This window comes from Chelonia mydas, chromosome 3, assembly GCF_015237465.2.
Source record: "Chelonia mydas isolate rCheMyd1 chromosome 3, rCheMyd1.pri.v2, whole genome shotgun sequence".
Taxonomy (NCBI): Eukaryota; Metazoa; Chordata; order Testudines; family Cheloniidae; genus Chelonia; species Chelonia mydas.
In genome coordinates, this window is record NC_057851.1 from 134,860,270 (window position 1) to 134,887,057 (window position 26,788).

General features: G+C 38.2%; 1 protein-coding gene across 8 annotated transcripts in view; it reads right to left on the reverse strand.

The window, feature by feature from the left end:
• Nucleotides 1-26,788, reverse strand: part of PLD5 (phospholipase D family member 5) — a 270,448-nt gene that overhangs the window by 62,895 nt on the left and 180,765 nt on the right. For all 8 annotated transcript variants that reach the window (XR_006289726.1, XM_043543331.1, XM_043543332.1 and 5 more), the window contains one exon: nucleotides 9,360-9,487. Coding sequence is in view for 7 of the 8 variants with exons in the window: in XM_043543331.1 (XP_043399266.1) it covers nucleotides 9,360-9,487 (128 nt within the window). In the remaining variant the exon portion in view is untranslated. The remainder of the gene's footprint in view (nucleotides 1-9,359; nucleotides 9,488-26,788) is intronic.

Below are 26,788 nucleotides of genomic sequence, written 5' to 3' on the forward strand. Positions count from 1 at the left end.
GAAATGAATTTATCAAGAGGGTTACAGAGATTTACCTATACTAATCCCTAAACCAATACAATTAAATTGGTATAAAAGCTGGGTGTACAATGGTCCTATAAAACCTAAAAAGAAATGTGCAATAGAATGTAGTATTAGAATCTATTAGTGTGAAGAAGCATGGAAAACTTTGAAAGATACCATAATTAGAGTATAACAGGCTACAATTCCTCTCAAAAAAGAATAGAAGAAACTGTTAAAGCGGTGAAGTTAAAAGAAAGAACATTTAACTGGAAATAGAAAAAGGGGGAGGCAACCGAACAAGAATACATGGTCAGTTAAGGTTTGAAAAGAACAGATAATGGCACAAAGAACTGCAGAATGGGTACTTCTTACCCAAAGAGGATAACAGGAATAAGAAGGGATTTTACAGAAATAGCAGGTGAAAAAAAATACTAGAGAAAAAGTAACAACAGGAGGTCAATAATAAGGCCCTGCTTCAGCAAAGCTCTCGAGAACAAGTTTAAAGTTAAGCACAACCTTAATTGCTTTGCTGAATCAAGGCCTAAAGTAAAGAGGGGGGAAGATAAAATCATTGATGATTCTAACATGGTAATCATTGTGTACTAGTTTTTTAAAAAAATGTTTGACACCAAAAATAAAGAAGAGATTTATTTAAAAATTGATAAAAACTCAGGTAAGGAAATACTATTACAATTTGCAATAACGTACATCAGTGCATCCAGATGACAAACTAAGTTAAGAGAAACATCCTTGGGGATTAAGAGATTTAGCAAATGAATTTATCATAATAATGACACTCATCTTTGAAATGTTGAGAACAGCAAAAACATGGGGGGAAAGAAAAAGCAAACATAGTATCAGTTTTCAAATCAGGAAAGAAGAATGATCCTGGCAATTACTGAATTTACTCCCTAGAAAAGTAATGGAGCAAATGAGAGAAAATATCTATAAGTATCTGGCAAAGAACAGAATCTTTAGCAATAAGTAGAATGGCTTTGTTATGAAGTCTACATTGTGCCCGACAAACACTGATAGCTTATTTTGACAGAATGGTCAAATTAGTAGAATGCAACAGACGTAATGTGTCTCCATTTGAGCAATGCATTTAATAGTTACTTGGTATAGGAACAATCTCAAATGAGCTAAAAACTGCTGCAGGACTACATGCAAGGGATAGTGAGAAACGGCATGTATAGAGATGGGGAAGTGAATGGTGTGATGTCATGATGACTCATGATTGAACGGGATTTACAGAGACAGTCTCATGTATTGCAAGGCTCCTTCACATTGCTCTGGCATTACTCAGAGGCCTTGAAATGGGCATGTGTAAATAAGGCCCTAAAATACAGTGACAGGGAGGTATACAGTAAGGGCCCTTTACATGACAACCAGGGTCACAGTATTAGCCACTCTTAATAATCTTGTAAAAAAGTATAAATAACACATTAATGACATTTGTAAAAGTGAAATATGAGTGCTGACAAGCAGAAATTGGCAAGATTGGGTTGTATTATATATGCCCCGAGGCTAGATAATACAAAGGGACCTCTGGAGAGGTTAGATAACATGGGCAAAAGTAAAATGAGATTACATTTGGAGAGCACATACATCTGATGAAAAATAATCTATAATACAGATATTCAATTGATTGGAAAAATGTGAGACGCAGTGATGCTGAAAGAGATCTAAGGATCATAGTGAACAGCTATTTAGACTTGAAATCACTGATATGGGAAAATGTTGGCCCTCAGATATTCACACCAAGTTATTAAAGTCACAACTTGCCTTGTGAAACTGGATCTTCAATTGCAAAAAATATACAATACACTACTGGACTGCAAATATAAATTTATCACCTCATGGGGTTAGGCAATAATTGTTCCTTATAGTCTCTGTATTATTACACAAAGGCTATATTAAAAGAACATTAGGATTACAAAAGACAAGTATTAAAAAATTAGCAAATGTCAGCATTAAGGTTTCCTTTAAAAATAGTATGTAGTCAAGTAATTGACTGTATCAAATACTGTATCATAATACATACGCACAAGGGAGCTGAATTTAGGCTGCACAGGCAACCTTAATTCTGGCATTTTCTAATCCTGAATGCTTGATTTTGCAACCTTAATAATGTTCTTTTACCATATGTTGTATGTAATTTCCTAGGTTTATAAAAAACAAACTGAAAAAAACAAATTCCATCCTGTTGCTCTATATTGACACTCACACTGGTCATCAGCAGGGTTGTGATCTTTAGATCCACCACACAGTTCTGCACTTGAACTAGCACAGCAACTGACAGCAGCAGTAGGTAGTCACCCTGTATATGGACTAGGACTAGAAAGAGATGGGACACCTTGCCAGTGGGTTTCACAGATATTTGCTGACAGCAGAGAAATGGTGCGACTCAGGAATACTGGGTTCCATTCCAGGCTCCGGAGAGGAGTGTGCTCTGGGGGTCATACTCCTCAATCACCTTCTTCTTCAGCCCTCCAAATTATTCCTGTCCTCATCCAGTCTTTTTCCCACCAAAGGCTCCTCATCACAGTTCCATTCTCCTCATCGAGTCAGTCCCAGTCTCTACTTCACAGGCTTCTCACCCCAATCCTAGTCTCCTTCCCCCTCAAATACTGGCCTCATCCTTACAATTTGTCAGATGGTTATATCCTGGCCAAATTTAGAATGATGTTATTGGAGGTGGCAAAAGACATATCCCTGACACAAAGGCCACCTCCTGCCAAATTTCAAGTACCTGACCAAAGGAAGAGAGTACTAGAGATGTTCAAAGAAAAGGTCACCAGAATTTTTTTTTTAACATGGGAAAAACAATTTATTTTCTCCTAATTTCATTCTCAGAAATGGCTGAACCATTTTGTCTGTATTTAAAAAAAAATCAGCTTGGTCTAAGGCAGATACCCAACATGGGAAATGTCAACCAATAAAGTACACATTTGGTAAAGTTATGAGCAACTGAAAACTAGGCCATACAATGGGAAGCTTCGGGGAACTTTAATATATAAATGCACTACCAGCCTCTGTTATAATTTCAGGCAGTTTCTCAGACAAATTTACCACTGCCATGAGTGGCTAGTTTTAGGGTAAGTAGCATTTAGTTTTAGGATAAGAGTTAAAAATGAAGATGAAGCTGAGATTCAGACAAGAATCAAAATGTTGGTGGTAAAGACATTAGCCAAATCACTGAACCTTTACATGTTCATCCATAGCTAATTCACATGGCATACAAAGTATGCCTTCCTGATATAATTTTTTTTCTTGCTCTTTAAGCAAATAGATTAATGCCTATAATCTTTGTCAAGGACAGCAAGAGGAGAAAAATGGCAACAAAGCTCAGTAAACTGTGTAGGATTGATTTCTACTTCCTCTTTGAAAACACGGATAACAATTCTCCAGAGTTGATGTTAAAATGAATCTAACACAATGGTTCATTTAAGACGACACCTGATGCTGATTTCCAAGTGTCCATTTGCAGTCAATTTATTATTTCAACTTTAGACTCTGGCTCCCAAGAGACAAATAATGCTAACAAACCCGTTACAAAATGGCATTACAATTCAGCTATAAATTGGACTAGCTCAGCACCCTTAATTGTTAAATGTTCTGTGCTGCACTTATCTGCTCCATGTTAAGTACCCTGTACTGACATGCAACATAAGCATATTCCTGTGTCTGGTCTCTTGGTCTGCAGGAAGGCAAGAGATGGGAAGAGTGAAGATTCAGGAATTATTGCCCCGATGTTAATAAAAGGTGGATTTCTGCTCAACAGTGGGAGGCTATGGAATGAAAGGATGGTCGTGTGGCCTCTGGCTAGTAACTCAATCTACAAGATGCATTTATTCACTCAGGCTGCTGTGGAGGGTGCACAAGGTCTGCATAGGGAGAAGGAATTATGAGTTTGGTGCTGCTGTATAAAAATGTATGCGTTCGTAACTTGTGTTGGGGTGCCTACCCCTTTAAATAGGTGTCCCTTTTTATTATTGTAGAATCCAAAGACAAAGTAATTTTTCGGAGTTTCAGTTCCACACCTATAAAATAGGAGTAAACAATACTTTCCCACCTCATGGGGGTGTTATGAGGATAAATTAATAAATATTGGTGAGGTGCTCAGATACTACACCAATTAATTAGGTAGGTAGATAAATAGAAATTCCAACACGGGAATGTATGCACGTGACTTCAAAAGAGTTCTTTTTACTCAGAGACAGAAGTACAATATGTGCAGATACAATCATAGTAAGTTACATTTTTAATGGAATAACTACATTAAGTACTCTAAATAGTCACAACGATTCTTGTATTCATTACCATATTTCACTCTTATTGATTTGTACTATGCACAGGTTTGAGGCAGAATAAGAATTAAGTCCTCTTGGGCCTACTGGATGGTTAAATTTAAAAAAAATCCATATTTTGCAATCCACATCTTGCAAGGAAAATCCATGTTTGCAAGCAGAAGAATATAGATCTCAGATCTACCACCCTCTAGATTGATATGACAGCTAATTCTTATCATTAACTGCTGCTTCAACAGAAGCATGATGGTCTTTCAGTGAAAATTTCTCCTCAGAATCTATCCTAAGAGGGCAGCAGAAATCATTTTTTAAAGTCACTGACAGATACAACCCCAAATCCCTCCCAAAACAGAGTTAAATCAAAACTTTACTACCAAATCTGTAGTAAGACACAAGGTGGGTGAGGTAATATCTTTGACTTCTGTTGGTGAAAGAGACAAGCTTTCAAGCTTTATATCCTGGATATTCTCTCTAATATCCTGACACCAACACAGCTACAACAACACTGCAAACAATATTTATATTGGTGGGAAAGAGTCCTGCGGCACCTTATAGACCAGCAAACGTATTGGAGCATAAGCTTTTGTGGGTGAATACCCACTTCTTCGGATGCATGTCTGAAGAAGTGTGTATTCACCCACGAAAGCTTATGCTCCAATACGTCTGTTAGTCTATAAGGTGCCACAGGACTCTTTGCTGCTTTTACAGATCCAGACTAACACAGCTACCCCTCTGATACTTAACATTTATATTGTAAACCAAGGTCTGAGGGCCAAAGTCCATTCTCATTTGCACTGGTGTTAATGAGAAGTAATTCCACTGAGTTCAGTTGAGTTGATCCAGTTTTATACCTGACGTAACTATGAGCACAATTTACTCCTTAATCCGTAGTGTCCATCAGGCAGAGATAAGGAGAGCAAACCCGACATAAGCCTCCAGAGTGCACACGAAGTAACCTGTATGTGCTCTCTGTGGAAGCACAGTATAGACCTACTGTATCTGTAACTCCACGGCTACACCAGTAAAATCAACTGTTCCACATGCGTGTGTGTTATGCAGCGTATGAGCCTGAACAGGTACAAATTCCAATACGTAAGAAGCTCTGAACAAACATTACATATAACTAAGTAGGATGGTAAGACAGGACAATCCAGTGCAATTTGAACCTTAATGTTTTTATTGCTCTTTAGTTTTTATTTGACGTAATGAGATTTGATGCACTCAAATCATTTATCTTGTTCTCGAACATTCAGCTGTATGGGAAAACATCACCGACCTAGGAAGCTACTGACTCAGGTTGGATCTTTAGTTTGGGAGAGAAGGCAATTACTATGCTTGATGGTTCATATGGACCACATGCCCTTAGAAAGCAGACACCTTTCAATTGATCCTTTGATTTGTTGGAAGGGGTGGAAGAGGCTAATTAGATCAGTCACCCTGCATACCTTAAAGTGTTGTGATGCTGCAGAAACCATATAGATGCTGCTCAAAGGTATGATGAGTTTTCAACTGCAGAAGTCCCACTTAACCCACTCCACATAGTCATGTCTCTGCAGGTCTGTGGGATGTGCCAGTGTGGGAAGGGGGCTGCTTTTGGCAGTCCTCTCCATTCTAACATGAGCAGATTTCCCAGTTAAATCCTATGCAGGAGACAATACTAGCCAATATCAGCATTATCTCACCTACATATCCAGGAGATAAAATGCAGGTGGCAGGGAAAGGGGATCGAGTCCCTGACCGGCACTACCCTGGGATCTATGTAGGGAACCAGGTATCCTAGTCTCATCCCCTGGCTCCTCCACAAATCTCCAGAGCCTTCTCCTTAAGGGAAGCATGCAGAGAAATTAACGTCACAGAGTTTTCAGCTTATTTCTCCACCACCACCACCACATAGGTTTTCCCTGAAAGGGGAGAATGCAATCCTAAAACAGCAATGTGTCCCTCTAAGAGTAGTCCTTATTAACTATAGCTGGAAGTTTTAAAGGATCCTAAGGGTGTTAGATGACCAAGTCTCACTGAAAGTCAATGGGAGTTAGACATCTGATTCCCTGAGACCCCACAGAAATCCCAGTCTATATTTCTTAACTTTCCTAAATGAGACCAGACAAATATTTTTAATCAAGAGAAAATTTCTGCTGCATGTCTTTGCTCTGTATAAATGCTGGACTTTCTGACAACATCCTATTTAATAGGATGGCAAACTCTCCATATGTCTCTAGAAAGCACATGGTAAGATGAACACTCAGGGAATGAGTTTGAAACACAGACCCACATAAATCTGGCTCCAGCCAGGCCATTAAAAAAAAAAACCAAAACCAAAAACACAAATGTAATCTGAGTTTTCACAGGAACTTGGATTACTTCACTATGATTAGTCTGATCAGACAGGGGATTGTGGTGTCTGTGATGGAAGTCACTGACCATGTCACTTTGACACCTTCAGCTATACTGAGTGACCGATATGCTCCTTTTCTACATCCATTGTTTTGACTGTTATTCGAGGCTCACATTTGGCAGGTCCCGCACAGTTAAAACAATATAATTTACTATGTAACTATTTTATAGTATAATAGATGCGCTATGAACAGATCTAAATTATTTTGCTTATGACAGAGGAATAACTTGTCCTATTGCTTTATACTACATACAGAAATGATAAACATGAACAGTTGAGAAAAATATTCAGCTTCCTTACCTCATTTAGAATAGCTCAACAAAGTTACCCTTTCTGACGCAGTTCATATAATCTCTCCAATCAATATTAGTCAAAAAGCTAATCCTTTGTTCATTCCAAAGAAGATTCCGGAAAGATGCCCGTCTCTGTTTGCTCCTGAATTCTTTCCTTGTGTTTTCTTAGAATACACAACAGGTGGGATCCAAAAGGGTAGAGGGCCAGATCCTTGACCCAGACACATCCTTTTTTTCACATTCCACGTCTCACAGGATTTGTCTAGGCTCCCATTTGTTTATGGGCACGCTGGTAGCATGGCCAGCACACTTTACACGTCAGTAATCCCAAGCAGTGTAACAGCCCATAGGAAGCTGTTCCCAGCTGGCATAATTTACAACAGCCCCAAGGCTGGAATTTTCACTGGGTCACCAAAAGATAGATCTACAACCTAGGAATTAAGTCTCTAGCAAGGTTTCTACCACAAACTTGTGATGCACTATAATTGTTTTTTAAAAAAAGGTTACAAACATTTTTTTATCATGGCAAAAGTATATTTACTCCACGCTTGTTACTCAAGTGGCTGAGTTATTTTTGTTCAAACATTCAACCCCTTAGATCAAAACAAGCCTGGAAAATTTCAGCACGAACTGTCTAGTCAATCTTACGTACCAATATTGTTACACACTATGCCCATAATTAGTAACATATTTCCAAAGCTCTCGTATATTTAGAAAGCAAGTTATTTTATTGTAACTCATCTATGGCCATCTAGGACTTTGTAGTTTAAACCAGTGATTCTCAAACTTTTTTTTTCATGGAACACTTGAGGCTGAGGCTGGGAAGGAGGGCCATTTCTCCCCAGCAGCCGCAGCCCTGGAGTTGGGGAAAGTCACCACTTTCTCTGGCTGCCGCAGCACTGCACATCCCAAATTCCCCCCAACCCCACTCCTCACCCCACTGCCCCCTCCCATCTACCCTCTATTCCCCCCAAGGGCACCACCTCACCTTACATGTGTGTCTTCTCCAGGGTCCAGGCATCTAATTAGTGTAGCCATGCCTGTGCGGCTCCACTAATTAGGTGGGTGGCCCTTCATTCTCTCATGTGCGGCTGCCCAGGCATGTATGTTAGAGGGAACTGTCCGCGGACCACCTGAATGGAGCTCACGGATCACTGGTGGTCCACGGACCACAGTTTGAGAACCTCTGGTTTAAACCATGCTGCATATCCTGGTTACCTGTAGCTCCAGGATGACACTGGGGATAAATTCAGACTACCTAGCTCCAAAAGCATAGTCCCCTATCTCTTGAGCTGAAGGAAAGTCTATATTAGCTTTTAAAAAGTACAAGACCAATGGCACACAGCTGAGCAATTCTGGTTCCACCAATAGAAGGCAAAGGTACACAATCAATATTGGCATTTTTGCTATTCTTGACACACAGGAATTTGCATGTAAAATTCCCATGAACACAGAAAAAATGTTACTACCTTTTTATGATTTCAACAGACAACTACTAAAAAAAAGGTGCATTAACAGCTGGACTATAAAAACTGTTTACTACAGAAATCTTCAGAAGACAGACTGGCTTTGTAAATAGCATGTTGCTTCTTCAAAACAATTTTGAAAAAGAGTCTCTCTCAAAATTAGGGAATTCACAGCACTGATATACTGATGAAGAGGTGCTTATTTATAAGCTTTGTAATGTTTGGCTCTAACACACATACAAACTCTGGGTTTCATGCTACAACTCCTCTGTGCATGTAACTTCCGCTGAAATCATCAGGAACTCCACACCTTGAATTTTTTCAGGATCAGACTCACTATATGGGAAGGAACTTCCCAATTTCAGTCTTACTGTATCTAGTTTGCAAACTTGAACAACGAACAAAATTGGTTCATGCTCGAAATGTTACAGAGGAGCTTCCATTATGGATAAACTCTAAAAGGAAATCCCAGTGGGTGATCTTCCAACTTTTTATGAATGGGCCTGTACCTGCATTCTTTCCTCAGTCAAATTCATCACTGAAATCAGCGGGAGTTTTATCTGAGTAAGGACTGCAGGCTTGATGCAATGTAAATCCAAGATTTCCAGTATGATTTAATTTGCTTGTGGTTTAATGCCTCCTCTTCTAGGAGGAATTGCTACCCTTAAGTGACTGTTAATGGCAGGTTTCACTGTGCAAAGAAGTATGACTTACAGCAAGACAGACACTCTTCCATATAGGCAAAATAGCCACCTATTTATTCTTAACCCAAATAAAGTTATATATTTAAAAATAATAAGCAAGTTACATTTTTCTACTATATTTTTCTTTGGTTTAGATTTACATTAAAAGTATAAAGTATATCTGGTTTTTCATTCATCAATAAAATTACCTGTCCCAATGACCTCCAGTCTAAGCTGGCACTTCCAATGTATACATGCTGTTTATCAACAATCCAGAATGATGATTGAAGGCGACCTTCATTATAAGCTGTCATATTCATATACAACACTTCTGCACCTAGGAGTTCAATAAGGACACAACAATTAATCATTGTCCAAAAGAATGGAAGGTACATGCAACAAGCAACAAAGAGGAAACAGTTAAGGATTCCAGTAACCAAACTATTGGCTGACATCAGTTAGACATATCGTAGCTTTTAAAGCAGTCTGCAAATTTTATTTTAAACAACGTTACTGCCCTATTCTTTTAGACCTGCTCCTATGCTTATCGATGAGTTCAGTGAGCATAGGCTCAACCTACCAAATGTCCCAAATAAACAAGAGCAGGTGGCATCTCAACACATTACTATTGTTTACCTATTTTGTCTCCTGTTATAGATCCATAGAGTTCCGACAGTGCATAATTACCAGTTCCTGCTCCATGCAGCACACAGATGTACTCTACTGGAGACATGACATTGCACATACCCTTAAAGAGTATGTGCGGGCGGGGGGGGGGGGGGGAGGGAAAGAGACTGATCATTGGGCTTCCTTATATCATGTTGCTTTTCCAATACTGTTCTTGCAAAAACAGTTTAAGTTTTAAAGTTTCATGTCTCAAATCATACAGGTTATGAATTATAATATTAACATTTTTTAAAGTGCACAACAAAACCCACTCATTAATATTACATCCCGAAGCTAAAAACCCTTGTTGTTATTTTTGTTTCTGTACCAACTTAGAAGTATGTGGACCTTTGCAAAATGTGTAAGAGTTAGTGGAAAAAGCTTGTCCCATGTATGAAAAATGCATTTCTAAAGAAGATAAGCCAATAAACCCAATAAGGAACACTTAGAAAAAAGCAACTTAAAAACTTCCAACTGCAATCTGAAAAAAAACTAAAGAATCAATATACTTTTGACAAACGGCCGGCTAAATGTCACCCTAAATTCAGGAAACTGAAGAAGGCTCTTGGGTTTATAGAATCTTTTTACAAATTGCCCGTCAAATTTCAGTTTGATCTGCTAATGCCAAATACAGTGAAATATCTCAGTGAAATCATTTGCCCCATTGTTATGTTCTGTGGAGGTTGCAGAGGAAGGCAATCTTCTTCCTCACTTTAACACACAAATACACACACCCAAGCGTGGAAGGCCCTGGACACCAAAGAAGCTATGTGTGTGCATGTAGAATGAAAGGCAGGACCCCTGAAACCTGTATAGATATGAAGTAGTTCAGTCTAGATCCACTGGTCATTCCTCGTATATAGGGATGTGTACCCACACACAGCATGCTACTGCAGCCTGAGGAGTTACAAAGGTTACAGTAGGTAGACACAGAGATTTAGGGCTAGTCTACACTGGCAGCGCTTTAACGTGGCTTGTGTGGTTGCAGCGCAGTGCCGGGAGAGAGCTCTCCCAGCGCTCTAAAAAAACCCCAAAACCCTCCACAAGGGGTGTAGCTCCCAGGGCTGGTGCACAGTCAACACTAGTGCTCTACAGCACTGAAACTTGCTGTGCTCCGGGGGGTGTTTTTTCACACCCCAAGCAAGAAAGTTGCAGTGCTTTAAATTGCCAGTGGAGACAAGCCCTTAGGATGGCAGTAGTGCAGGTTTTCTTAGTAGAGAATGCCTGCCCTAGGCCACGTTCTTGGGTTTTCAGTACTACCCAAAACAATCAAAAATCATGACTCAGGCCCCCCAAAATCATGATTGTTTTCAAATAGAGAGCAAGATAGCAAGTGCGAAAAAACAGGACTGGAGGGGAGGTGGAAGAGATAATAGGGTCCTATGTAAGACAAAGTCCCTAATGTCAGGGCATCTGGTCATCCTAGTTTCAAATCATGAGATATTTTTAAAATAATAAATATTGAGTTAATTTCATTTAACTTCTGGTTTCTGACCCTTTCACATTTTTAAACTTCTATGCATCAGGGTTAGAAATTTATTTTTTGGAATGACAGTTGTATTTCTCACCTAATTAAATGATTCAAGGAGCTGAGAGATCAAGAAAGACACCAAATATGACAAAACTCGTGATAAAGTCACAAGAGTTGGCCACACTGGGCTTTGAGCAGTTTACGGGATTTGGCTCTCTAACCAGAATTGCATTTTGTGCAACCTGGATGTCATCTGCGAATATTCCAGGCATGTCATCTTTCATTCTCATCTATGCTTGGAAGCAGTTATTTTCTGAGCACTTTATACATCCGAATAAGAGCTACAGCGTGTGCTGACTTTCAGTATGTGCCTTAACAAGTAGAATTAATTCTGTGTATAAATCAGAGGGCAAACAAAAAGCAATAGAGCAGGTGTTAAACTGTTTCTGGCAAAATAAAACAAAAACAATAACTTTCTTGTATCTGAAATAGAGATTCACAATCAATTAGATAAGAGAAACACACCACTGCAAAGTGGTAAAAGTTTAGGAATTATTCATTATAAATAGAGTTCTCATCTAATCAACTTTAACATAAGCAATTTAGAGTGAATCAGATTTTCTTAGCATATATCCAATTTCCCACATTAAGCAACAGCGTAAATTGCTTGGCACCCACACCAAGTAGGTTATAAATGAAATGCTGTTTGAGCTGGAGGAGGAAACACTGGTCTGAAGCAGCTACTTACTTCTTCACAAATGAATTGTTTTCTCAGATTTGCTTGAAAAAAATATTCAATCTTGAGCAGAAACTTTGCCTGCCATGTGTACAACAGGAAATATCTTACCAGCTGTGCTAAACTCTATAAAATATTAGAGCTCTGTAATGATCTGAGCCAAAACCCTGGATCTGAATCCCCCTGAATTTTGGAAGAAGATTGGATGACACGAGCCCATCTCTTTAAAATATCATTTTTAATTGCAACCGCTGACTCATCAATGAATGCAGTGGTATAAGACAGGCTGTGATAATACATCCTATTAAAAAACTGTAACCCACATTTTGCCAAGGAGTCTTTCAACTGAAAACAGCCAACTCATAATCAGAGCAGACAGTATCTCCAAGATGTAAAAAAAAAAAAAAAAAAAGTCATCTGTTGAAAGCATCTATCATCATCAGCTGCTACAAGGACTACTAATGAGACCTTAATTTTTGATGAAAGGAAACATTCATCAGTACTGATAATCGCTTGTTCTCTACAAGCCCTTGAGATGTTCTCTCAAAGCAGGCTTATCAGATCTTCAAGAACATCCATCATCCCCAGCACAGTCCTTGTCCCCTGAGAAAATTAAATTGGACTGATTGATATGGGTAGCCATGATAGATCTCAGTATTGTACCTCAGGCTCTGTTATCAAAACTGAAAAGGAGTACTTGTGGCACCTTAGAGACTAACCAATTTATTTGAGCATAAGCTTTCGTGAGCTACAGCTGTAGCTCACGAAAGCTTATGCTCAAATAAATTGGTTAGTCTCTAAGGTGCCGATGAAGTGAGCTGTAGCTCACAAAAGCTTATGCTCAAATAAATTGGTTAGTCTCTAAGGTGCCACAAGTACTCCTTTTCTTTTTGCCAATACAGACTAACACGGCTGCTACTCTGAAACTTATCAAAACTGGTGGGTCTACTAAGTTTAATCAGAAGACAGAATTTGTGGGGTTGACTGCCCATAGAGAATGCTAGATTCTACTAACAGTCAATCATAAAAGCCTTGGTTCACTGAAGATATAGCGCCGTTGCAATGTCAGGGTCACAACTACTTACATACCAGAGCAAGTGCCTAGAGAGTTATACAGTGCTGTCACTTAAAAGTATGGTGGATTTGTATATCCCTCAAGATTTTGCATAGTATACTTTTGGCCAGACTGTCCCGCTCTTGAAGAAAAAGCCACTGATGTGAACAAGGTACGTTTGAAACTCTGCAAAGATTTCCTCACATATTTTCCACTACACCATTCCCTCAAGGGGGAGATGTTTTAGACCCTGTAGAGGGGGAGTAAGTGGCGCAGTCTGGTAGTCCAGCAGTGTACACAGGGAAATGACACTCCATCTCTGGAGACCCTGGTTTTCTCTGTCTCATGGCAACCCAGGACCCAGGGTAGCCATTCTGCCATTGGCTTTCCTTCCCTGTCTAATGAGTCGGTAGGAAGTATGGCAGGGAAGTAATACGTGGACAAGCATTCATTTCTGAGCTGATTTCCACCAGGAACTCTGTTGGCTCACTGCAGGAGCACTTCTCAGCAAATGGCTGTTTCCCACTTCCACCTCTGGAATACCTCCTACAAAGTCTACAATGCTGGAAAGTTTGGTCTCTGTGGATGCATCAACATTGCATCTGGGAGCAAGCCTCCCAGCCCTGGGTTTGATAGAGGGGGTGGATCATACTATGGCTGCCACTCAAGTTTTGCCTATTTCTGCTGTCATGTGGGAGAGGGGAGTTCATAGTGGCCTCGGCAGGTAATGATGGACACTAATCCCTCCCTCAGTTCTGAGGTAACTTGTGCCACCCAATAGACCTGATGCTGTGAGAGACAATATTTCCACAGTACCTGTGGCTATTTCACCACTTTATCTAGGCCAGCAGCCAGCTATAGTCTAAGTTAGCTTCATGCAACTGACTATTAGCTATAAACCATAAGTTCACAATGGAATTCCACACTATTTATACTGATCCGCTCAATCGAGCAAATGCAAACTCTACATCAGAGCTCAGTGGACCAAATCAGATAGGGAGCACTAAGCCATCCCCCCACGGCTCTTACTGCAAGACTTGTGGGTGTTCTAGAATCCCACCATGTTTATGAGAATACCACTCGGTGACAGTGCAGCATCTTTGAGCCAAGCCATCCCTGTAATAGATATAGTGCAGTCTTCTATGTCCAGAGGTGCGGGAACAATTTTTATAGTGGGGGTGCTGAGAGCCATTGAACCAAACTGCAAGCAGATAGCCTCTTGACAGCAATTGTCAGAGCAGGGCCCTCCTCAGATGAAGAATAGGTAAAGTATATTGTTGCTTTGAAGCTAATCTTCTATTTCCTATACATACACAGGTAAGTAATTGTGTTCATTAACATATGGCAATTAATCATTCAAACTATCTAGGCAGTTCATTATGGCACAGACAATTAAGCTGAAGACAATATAAATAATATTAGTTCCGATGGTATTTTACAGCTTTGAACTTTGAGTCAATAGAATACAGTAATGAATCATTAAATGAATCAATAAAAGACAGTAAGAGGATTTTAGCAACTACAAGCTAATTAGATCACATTGTTAAACTTCAAATAAGAAAAACGTAAACACAGACAAATAGAATTAGCATATTCTCTTGATTCTCTAACAATACAAGCAAACGTTAAAGATTCGAGTCTATACATTTATTTGAAACTCACATACAAGTAGATTGTTTTGATCCATTTCAGTGCCTCTGGTTAAGTTATTATGGGTCAAACACAAGTTAACCAGTCTGTCAGTGTCACAGTAAGACATTCTGAATCTTTGTATGTTTAGCTTAAGGAAAATTTCAATAGTCCTGTGTACCAGAATGCAGGGGAATGGATGAAAGAGAGGAGAGGTATTTGGGGAAAGCAGAAGGTAAGGGGACAGATGCAGCAGCAATGAATGAGCCCAGTGAACCTCAATGCAGAATGCAGAACCTCAGTGTGCAGAACAGTGATGAGAAAAACAACTGGAACCTTCACCACATTAGTACCAATGTGAATCCACTGCCATGTTGCAGAAACAACAAAAATCCTAGCAGAGTAGGTAACTGTCCTGACACTGACAGAAGAGAGGCCACATAGTCTCCTCTCCTTGCTGAACAGAGAAAGATATAAACAAGTAATGTCTATGAAATATCTAGTCCAAGAGCAACTTTTCTGAGCCCATACACCTCATCCATCAAATCCCCTGATTTACTGAGCTCAAGAGTAACACTCCTGCAGAACATTACTGGCCTGTTTTATCACAGTTAGATTGTAAACCCCTCCTTGGCACACCCCACTGCTAGGGTTCCCTCAGAGAGTATATTTAGGATTACTAGGGCATGCTGTCTCATCCCCATTCCAGACTGGTCGGTATCATTGTCCAATAGCTAATTTCTCCCCACCCCCGCCCGACAAAAATGCAATCTCCTCCTTTTGGATTTTCAGTAAATTACTGGCCACTTGCAAGGCTTTATTTAACTTGATGGCCTTTCTGTGTTTGGATGGAGGACCCTGGTATGGGGGAAGAAGGGGGCACACACAGAGCCCCTGACATGCAAGAGACTGGGGAGTCATACAGAGCCTCTGGCAAGGCAGAGATTGGGTGATCCTGCTACGGGGTGGTAGGGGAAGCAAGGGGATGCCTGTGGCCCCTGGAATGGAGGGAGAATGGGAGGAATGGGGATGCACACAGGGAGCGCGGCAAGATGGAGGGGATGACACACAGGGAGCTTGTGAGCGGGAACGGACGGATGCAAGGAGCATTGGTATATGCAACATGCTTGGCCACCAGTAATGAAGTGTGAAAACCTCTAGTTTTATTTTCAGTTTCTTCTTAACTACCATTTCTACCCTGTGCATCTCCCAGCCACCCTTCTGTCACCACTGGCATGATCATAATATTTAGAGCACAGTTCTCCTCTCTGCTTCTTCTGTTCTTTCTCCTGTTCCCTCACTCCGCTGAGCATCATGGTATGTATTTGTGCATCCTCTTATTGTTCCTACAGTAGTTTTTTTCCAAATCTGGATGTTCCCAAACAATTTCCAAATCACGTGACTTTCCAACAGGACTGCCCCCCCTGAACCTAAACAGCAGCCAATTTGTCCATCCCTACGAATGACAGACCTTGGGTGCATAGCTATGCCTGTGTATGCTAATTTGGGCAGAAGAACAAAGATCATTCAGAATGACCGCATGTGCAACAACTTTTTAATGTAAACCGATGAAGAATTTTACCAGCACAATGTTCCCTCAGAGGGAAAAAGAAAATGAGTCTCCCATACACTGATTCACTACAGGCAGAGTAACCATCTCATATTGGACACAATCCAGTGACTCAGGCAGAGGATTATATCCCCAGAAATTTTTTAAGTGTCCTTCTTATCTGTTAGTGAAAGATCTGGAGTTGTTCCAGAAGTTCCATTAGTATGACCTGTCAGCACTCAAAGGTGGACAAGTGCAAAAGCGGAGGAATGCCCAACTTGAAAACACAATGTTCTTTTAACTACAGCTCTGAATGATGAAATTACAAACTTTTTAAACTACACCATTTACTACTTTATGGCCTCTTTCAGGAATATTGGATTTGGAATGCAGTTTTAAAAAGTCTTCAATGTTCTGTCTGTTCCCAAGAGGATTAGTAATTCAGATTTAGGTCGAACACAGGACAGATAAAGACTTTTAGAGAAACATCTGCCTGCAATGTCTTAGTTAAGAATCAGTTGCCCTTTTCCATAACCCTGTTGGGGACACTGGGGCATGGCCACTAGGTAACTCAAGGGGATGGAAGACCACGAGTGTCAATGAAGCCCCCTCGCACTAGGCCCAAGTGTCCTTGCCCCCCCCCCGGCCTTGCCTGGAGGCACTCACAGCAGCTCTGCGTACTAGGCCCAAGTGTCCTTGCCCCCCCCCGCCTGGAGGCACTCACAGCAGTTATGCTGAGGATCTGCAACAATATGTTGCAGAGTCAGACTGCCTGAAACTAAGCAAGGCCGAACAGGGCAGATATGGAAGAACAATGATGAATAAAGCAGCTTTATGTATAGTTTAACAAATGATACAAAAAACAAGGGAACTAGCTGGTAACTGGATTGGCTGGCTATATGGATACTTAGGGCAGCTTGCTATTGGATAAGTATGCTGAAGAAAGGATATATAAAAGCCTGTGTAACTTCCTGCTCTGGGTGCAGGATTTGAGATCTTATTTTCCCTGTACCTTTTTGCAGCTGCAAATAAACTTTTCTGCTTCTCCACCCCGTTGTGATTATTGGGTGTAGCACACCGGGTAGCGAACCAACTCCAGCTGTTGTTTAGCCTCTCGGCAGTGGGTGCCGGCAACAACCCCCTTCCCTTTTAAAAATTGTCTGGGCTGAAACTTGCTATTCTGGGACCATGTAGCATTTATCAACCCACACCCATAAACAAATCACAACAGACAAACAAAAACCCCAGTACATTTGCTCTATCACTGACAATTTTAAAATCACGGCTGGATGGTTTTGTAAAAGATATGCTTTAGGAATTATTTTGGTGAAGTTCTGTGGCCTGAGGTCAGACTAAATGATCGCAATGGTCCTTTCTGAACTTGAATCTATGATCCACAGTAGCAAATTCTGCAAAAAGATTATGAAATTTCAGTGCAACAACAGGATGAAATTTTTGCAAAAATTTGGACCCATATTTCCACTTGCTATATATGTTAGAAAAGACTTGAAGTGAAACACCATAACTTACCCCACCCAAACCTGGGAGAAATTTGAATCTGAATATTTGACGTTTATGACACCAGTCTACCTTTATGGCTAGATTGTGCAACACCACTATATACTGATACAAAAGGGTAGTCAATTGAAGTCAAGGCCACTAGTCTTATTAGTAAAGGACAGTTAACCCAGGTGCAGGCTGGGGTGGGTAAATTACATGTCATCTCCACCCTTAATTCAATAACCCCAAAACTGTTAACAAAAACAGTATTAAATATCACTAAAGCAAAAAACAAAATTGCAGTAAAATCTAGCATGTTCAAAAATTCAAAATGTCCGGAATGACCAGCTAATGGCCATTCAGAGTAATCTTGAGAATCAAGCTTGGCCCACTGCCCTTACTAGTGCTCAAAGGTGCCATCCAATTTGTGGCCGTAAAAACATACTTAAAAATTTTCAGAATAAAAGTGCAGGCACTCACAGTGCTCTTTCCAAGCATACAAGCCGGTCAAAGGGGTATGGGCTCCCACATACCACATCCTGCTGGGCCCGTGGGGTAAATGCATATAAAATTAAATAATTCACCAAAACATTAAAAAAATTAAACCACCTGGTATGCCTAGCTGATTTGTTGTTAGTGCTCCTAAAATAACACCTAATATTTAAATTAAAATAAAAAATAAACAAACATTATGGCCCTTAAATCCCACACAGCTTCAATATGTGAAAAAAACTGAAGCAAGGAAAAGTTGTCACAGTGTTTAACAAAGTTTGTTAAAAAGGTATGGGGCGAAAAACTACCCTAACAGAACACCCGTTTTTCCAAGCTAATAACAGCTATGTGCATGTTAAAGCCACCACTTTGCAAAACATACACTTTAATCTCACCACTGCTGCAGGCAATCATATTGTTTATTAGCCTGCAAATAAAATTTTACAATCAGCCCTTAGGTTTCAAATACCCTTTAATTGGACCACCTTAGTAATATGTGGTTATTACTATAAAAATGTAATAATAAAATACCTTTCATGTTTATACTAATCATGCATTATCATTATATCCAGTTAAGATGTATGGGGCTAATCCTCATCCTTTTAATTACTAGCACTTTATTTTGTTTTTGTTTTTTGCTGTTTAAAAGGAGGAAAAGAAGTACTAGAAGGAGAGACAGGCTGATTAGTAGTCGGAGTGGAGTTATTTTGAGACAGAGTGTGGGTTTTTTGCAGTGAGAAGCATGGGATTAGGCAGTTAGTTTTTGGCACTTTACAGCAGTGTTTGTAATTAGCAGGATTTGGTAAGAGCAGCTTTTTGCAATTGTTGTGTAGACCCAGTTTTTTGATTTTAATAAATGACAGGGTTGCTTAGGATTTTTGGGTAGTGTTTTTTTTACCTATGAGTAAAAAGACCTAACATATTTTATTAATGCTTGGCAGTGTTTTGCAGATTTCATGGCTGCTTGGGCACATTTAAGCACCCCCCTTTTGGGGGAGGGGGACTGTTAGCCAAGTTTTAGCTCTGAGCAGTGTTTTTGGGCAGGCCAGCGTCTTATTTTTGGACCAAGCCTGCCAGCTACAGCCAGGCAGTTATTTTGTTTGTTTGTTTGTTTTTTGGCTTTTTTTAATTTATAAAGGAAACTTTTATTTTTTATATACTTTTGTTTAAAAATGAACACATACACTGCTTATTATACAGCACTTCAGTTTTTTATTTAATTTATGCTATCTATCTATACTTTTTAGTAAAATGACTTTATTACAGTGCTTTGGAGCAAAAAGCCAGGACAAGCACACTCACTTTTGAGGAGTTTACTTAGTACAACTTTTGGTGTCCAATAGCTTTTTTTTTGCCCTTTGGCTAGAGATTTGGGGTAGCCAGAAGGATCCCATGTGCAATATGGGGAGTGGGTTAACTTTTTATGTTTTTGCTTTTAAAGTTTGTTGGTGTGCAATTCGGTGCCGTGACTTGGATGGTAACGCCTGGCTAAAACAGCAGCACCGCAGCTGCTATGGACCGTCCCCCTTCGAACCCCAAGCGCCAAATAAAAAGTAAAAGACGTTTTGACATTTCTGTTGGGGTATCGAAAAAAAACTGCCCGTGAAGCCATCTGCCCCTTTTGGGCTCACACCATGCGAACTTTTGCTTATGCAACTAAATCAAATGCAGAACAGGGTTGGGGAATTGGTTGCCCCATGTAAGGTTAGTTGTATGCGTACGTGGGGCTAAAAAATATGTTGTTGCCCCAGGGTAAGCCAATGTGTGGCTTAGGTCAGACCTATGTATAAGTTGAGGGGTTATGGTAACGCCCTCAAATTAAAAAAACAAAACAAAAAAAACAATGCATCATAATACAAAAAAATAAAGGCCTTGGTGTGTGTGTAATGTACGTATGCCAGTGTAAATAAGGGTCACAAAAAACACCCAAAGCTCTCTGCAAAGCCCACAAGCTCATGACCAAAAATGTCTCTCATGCAAGCCCTGTAACTGCACCTAGTAAACCGGTAAAAGGTCCTGACCAAGGCGGGCTGTCTCTGCATGGCATATCCGGCAAGGGGCCTGCCTGGGTCTAGAATTGTCTAACCCCATCTTTCCTCCCCTTCTCCTCCCTGCCTAAGCCACTAACTGGTCTGACCATCTCACTAAAAGCAATCAAAGTAAGCAGCGCCGTCTCTCTAAGACTAGCCAACGCTCTTTGCTAAAGGAAGGTGTAAAAGGGTCATGAACATCCACAATAAACCTTTTCTGTGTATGTAACCCAAAAAGGTGGTGTGGATATTTTAGTTTTATAAGCCGCTAACTCAGTGGACAGGGCACCCTATACGCTTGGAACTGGGTAAAAATCAGTCCAAGACTACTCCAGCTCCACCAAAGGGCACACCTGCTTATTATATGTATGTGCATTATAGTCCTAAAATTTGTAGGTATTTAAAAAATTAGAATTTTTACATGCGTAATAATCCATTTAAACAATTCCCACTAAAAGGTACCTTCAATTTAAATAAAATTATACACCTCAAAAAAAGCCACAAAAAACCTCCATAAGTCTCAAGTGCAAAGTCTAAAAACCTCCCAAGCAAAATTAAAACTCAAATGCAAAATTTAAAACAAAATGTAAAGCATCCAAACGCCTCCCTACCCAAACTATTTTGCTAACCCCCTTGACTTCCCAGTTAATTAAAGCTAAAATTAAAAAATTAAAAAATTAAAAAATGGGTTAATTAAAAAAATTAGCTTGGCCTAAAAATAAAAAAAAGTTGCTTTGCATTCAAAAATCAAGACAAACCATGCCAAGCACAAAAAAAACTGCTTTCAGCACCAGCTAGCTATAAAAAAAATATAAAAAAATAAAACAAAGGCAAATAAATTGCAAAATTAAAATTACATTTGCAAAGGTTAGCCACCTAGTAAAACCCAACATTCTGCCTTTGCAACCCTAAAGCCGGTGTGGTTTGGGGACGCTAAAAAAGCCACAGGCAGCCGGCCTGAACTAAAATAGCTCCCCAAAACAAAAGCAAGTTCTAAATTTTTGCAGCGTATCTCTAAACAATCTGTGCACAAAATAACCTCCCGTCCATCTCTCTCCCTCTCTCCCTCTCTGTCTCTCCTACCCCCAAACCTGGCCAGCCCCAAAAGCATGTTTGTAAGTATAAAAAGGTGTCAGGGTTTAAGCATTAACGTTTTTCTTCCCCCAAATAATAAGAAAGTGTTCCCAATATTCTTTGCTATTATTTTATTATTTTATTAATTAATACTCTAAATTCAGTCACATGGTGTGTTCTCGTCATCTCCGCCCTACAATCCTGTAATCTTAGCCTAATCAACTAAGGCACAGGCAAATTAATAATAAAAATCTATCACAGTTTTAATAATAAATTAAAAAAAAAACCTGCAAAATGCACACCATCTATCTGTTTTGCCCTTAATATTTCACATTTGCTTTATTTAGCACAATTAATATTACATGTTAAAAATTGCATAATTAAAGGTAAACCCCACTCTCTGCGGCAGTAAGTCTAAAAACCAAAAAGGGGCTTAGCATTCCTCTCTCTACCCTGGTCAATAGTAATAAAGTGCAAGTAAATGTACTCCTGGTTGTAAAAGTCCAAAATGGTTAAAAAAAAACCCTCAAAAAGTCTCGCTCCACGCATATAATCCTTAGTACATACAACCTTAGCCGTAGCATGCCTAAAATACAAAAAAAAAAATAAAAAAAAAAATGTATATATGTACCTAACAGCTAAAATTAAGCAATTAAAAGCATAAAATATAAACCAAGCAGCAACTCAAACCTACACGCCAAACAAGTTGCAAGCCTTAAAACAAAACTTCCAAGCAAAAAAAGCAAAAAGCACCTGTCTAAAAGCACTGGCTAAGCAAGTACCAGTCCTTCAAAAACTTGTCAAAATTTAACCATTTATGCTCAGCATACGCCGTAACAGCAATGTATCTGCCATAAAAAAAAAAAAAAATTAAAATACCAATTGGCCGTGCGTTCTCTCCAGGTAACAAGCCTCACAAAAAACCCTCAAATAGCCCTAATAAATAAAAATGTTTAAAAAAACAAACAAACCCCAAAAGGGGTGGGGCTAATTGAAAAGTTCACCCTCCTTGCTAATTAATAGTAAAACAAACTGGCACCCATAAAACGTTATGTTCAGCAAAAAAAGCAAAATCAGGCCCAAGCAAGCAAGGAATAAAAAAATTTCAAAACAGGTTAAAAACTCTAAAAGCATAATAATAAAAAAAAATTACAAGCATAAAAAGTGTCAATCCCAAAACAATAATTAAAATAATAAAATCTAAGTTAATTAAAATGGCATTCAAAATAAGCAAATAATTAAAAAAAATTAACTCTGTAGTTGCTTAAAAAAATTCAGTAACATTTTATAAAAATGCTAAAAAAATCTTAATTTCTTTGCAGCCATTCTAAAAAAAATTAAAAATGAGCCCTTTTCCAAAAAAAGTCTGTAAATAAATCCAGCAAAAAAAACTATTTAATTAAAATCATTTGGCTATAAACAATTTAGTCAAATTAGCTAAAAAAAATAAAAGGTTTTATGAAAATTCAACCTCCCAAATATATAAAAAAATTTAAATATATAATGCAACTTAACTAAAATCCTATTAGGCTCTAAGGGGCTACAATAGGTGGTGTTTTCCGTTTTAAAGTTGTATGTTGTAAAAGCAAAAATTAAAAGTAAAAAGCAATCAAAATTCTAATAAAAGTTAATTGTGTCCCTTTTTAAGTAAAAATCTTTAAACTATAAATAGCTTTAAATCCAAAAGCAAGCCAAAAAGCATATGTATTAATGCAAATTACCTAATAAAAATAAAAGTCACTAAAACCTAATCTGCCTATAAAACAAACAAAAATATATAAAAATAATTCCTCTTTTTTTGCCTGCAATCAGCTATATGTATATAATATATATATAAGCAATAACTAATCCACCCCCCCCCCAAAAATAAACATATGTTCTTTTTGTTTTTCAAAAAATTCACTTTTAATTAAAAAAATTGTTGTTTAAATTGCACACCAACAAACTTTAAAAGCAAAAACAATCTTCACTCTTAAATTAAAAACAGCTTTATTCAAGCAATTACAAAAAAATACAGCTAACAAAAAGCATCTCTGCCTCAGTTTCTTCAAAATACAAGCAATATTACACAAACATTTATACTCTTTTATAGCATGCATTAATGAAAAACATTTACATTTTATTTATATTATATCCTATCTATTTTAACACTTTTTTACTTTTATTTTTTAAAATATTATTATTTCAAAGCTAGGTCACACTAACTTTGCATTGCTGTTTTCCCACCCGCTTTTAACGTAAGCCCTGCTTCTACAAATCCCGCAATATACAGCTGAAACTTAGCATAACAATTGCTCTATTTCTAACAAATTAAAATAGCTGCACTTAAACCCTCTCTTTCCTGTTTGCATACCATATATTTGTGTGTTTGCCTTGAGAAGTACCTTAAATTTTGAGAGCCTTCACTAATTCTGAAATCACTATGTTTCTAAACATAGATGCCTGAAGTTAGATGCAGACATCAGTGCTTACAAGCCTGAACGCTGACACAGGCACCCAACTTTAGAAGTAAGACTTGAAAACTTCCCCTGCTCCCTTACTAAATTCTGTGATTATAATGTCATCTCCGGGCTACCTGCCATATAAGGGCATGTAGGCGGCAATGGTGTGTTTTGTCAGTTTCAAAATCAATCAATAGTTTTGGCTTCTTCATCCATCTTAAGACAATTTGGCTGTAAAGCCACAAAACCCTAAGATTCCAAAAGTAGGACCACAACAATGAATACAGTCTCATTCATGATATAAAACAGAATTACATACAGTATAAGACACCATGTCTCCTGTATCTCAGTCAAATGTAGGGTGGATAAATACATTGATTAAAAACATTTTTTATTTATATCATGATTTTTTACATTGCTAATTCTTTACTTTTTTGTTTTGCACTTTTTAAAAACTAATTTCCTAATTGTTAGTAACACTTCAGATTTTGTATTTTTCTACCAAGAAGTTTCACACTTAAACACTCATCTATTGTGAAAGAGACATGTACGGGGCCTGATTAACATCCTTACTATGAGATCACCACGAACTCAAACATAAAATTGCTCAGCAAATAGTCCGTACTATACTTGCAGCCAAATCCAGTTTCTGATATATTGCACAAGTCAAGAATGCTGAAATGCTTCTACATTATATTTCTCCATTGGGGTTTGCAGTTTGAAGTTAGTGGGATTTCTATTCTTAAATTACTCACGTGCTTTTGAAAAATCCCATTTTTAGGTGCTTAATCACGGAGTTTAGGAGCCTAATTTTAGGCTACTGTTTTTGCAAATATTGGCCCGTACGTATAACAGTTCACAATGATTTATTTAATGTACTGAAATCTAAATAACTTTTTATCACTAGTGAAGTGGTATTGTTTTGAAATGACAAAGATTTTATGCCTCTAAATCTTAATAAAAATACGTTAGCCCTGTTGCTTCAAATGCATAAGTACAAGTAGGTCCACTGAAATTAATGGGATTTATTCATGTAAATAAAGTTACATATTTGCTTAAATGTCTGTAAGAATTGGATCTTAATTTTCAATACTTTGTTTTGCCGAGAGCAGTTGTGTAAAATTCGAATAAGGTACCCTACCAGAAGTGGCACTTTAAAAAAAGGAATGGAACTTATAATTTAGTGCATTATAAGTTTTAATTGCAAATAACACATATTTTCACATTAGTTTTATAATGCCTCAGCCTGATTTAAATCAAACATTTTAATTTTTTTTAAAAATCAAGGGACTAAAAATTACTTCACCTTGCTCCAATGCCTAATCTACTAAACCACACTGACTGCCACACAAGTACTGAGACTTCCTGTTTCTCACTTTCCCTATCTGTAAAATAGGGATAAAAATGATTACTTATCTACTCTGGTATATGTAGTTGTGTGCACTGTATCTTAACTGATTACAGGAGGTGAGAAGGAATGAGTATAGGATGTTTGAAGTGACTTTGCCTATGCTTTTCCATACTTTTTTTTTATGGTTAGGGACAATGTTAATTTTAAATTTCCTGACTTGCTAATGATTGTTTGATTTTTTTCTTAAAACTACAAACTTATGAGGCATTTTTTTTCTCCTTAAGTAACTAACATTATTTTCAGACTTAACCATAGATTAAAAATTGTTTTGTGTGTGTGTATAGATAGATAGATAGATAGATTGCATATGCATAGTTTTGCATGTACATATACACAGATTAGGGCAAACAGGCAAGTCCTCTTATATATGGCACAGCAGATATGGATATGACATCAATGACAAGCCATCAGAAAATTAAAACTGTATTTAAAGTTGTAAAACTATTTCATAATAATGAAACCTGATGGGAACAAATTGTTTTCAGATGCAACTATGTGCAATGGAGTACACTGTTTGAAAATCCAATTTTATTTCTATCATGCAACTTAGTAGCCTCTTAGCACCAGTCGTCATCTAAAGAAAATTTCCTGAGTATAAAGCTATGCATCGTTGATTCTGATGACTCTGCAGATAATAGCTTACAACAGAAATTAGTGGAAAGGATGTTTTGTTTTTTAATTTTTCCATGTGTTTTTTCTTCCTTATTATTTGAGGGAAGGCTGTTCATTTAGCAAATGCCCCTATAAAAAAAGATTGTTGGGAAAAGTAATTTTTTTCCTCAGATGATTTTGAAGACAGGCATATTACTTCTTAAGGAAAGACTTATTACATTGTCAGTAAAACCATTGCTACAGTAAGACTGTGTTTTCTTTGTAAATGAAAATAGCCCTCTTCTGTATTAAAAAATTCAACATTGTTATGCAATTACAAATATAATAGAGGGATTAGTAAAAGGGATTAGATACACTGCTTTTTCCATGGACAGGCATTTGCTATCTTTTTAGGTTACTATTATGAAGAACTGGAGTCATTTGTAAGGCTCCTGAAACATCCTAACATTCATGGACAAGTTTTCATCACAGCATATGGGTACATAGGAACCTGACCTCCTTCATGCAAATGAAGCTAAATTCCTATTAGTTTTCATTTATCAACATAATTTCATACACATATTTATACATTTTAATATCCCCAACAAACATAAAATTAAAGAAACAACATGGGTGAGGCAATATCTTTTACTGGACCAGCTTCTGGTGATGAAAGGTATTACCTCAGCCACCTTGTCTCTAATATTCTGGGACCAATACGATTATAACAACATTGCAAATAACATTAGAGAGAGATTTCGGAGGGCTTTGGTTAGCATGGGATAATCCTTAGAAAATTACAGGAATATGGTGTGAATGAATGCCTTTAAACTAGTTTGCCTCTCTAATTATTTCAGTCCAAGGTCCACAAAATAGCCAAACATCATCCCCAACCTATCATATCCCATAATGCTTTGAGTGTAAAGGGTTTGGTCCCGCGTTAATTTTTCAACCATTTTGTGGGTTTCAGCTCAAATAAGATGGCTGGGGGTCC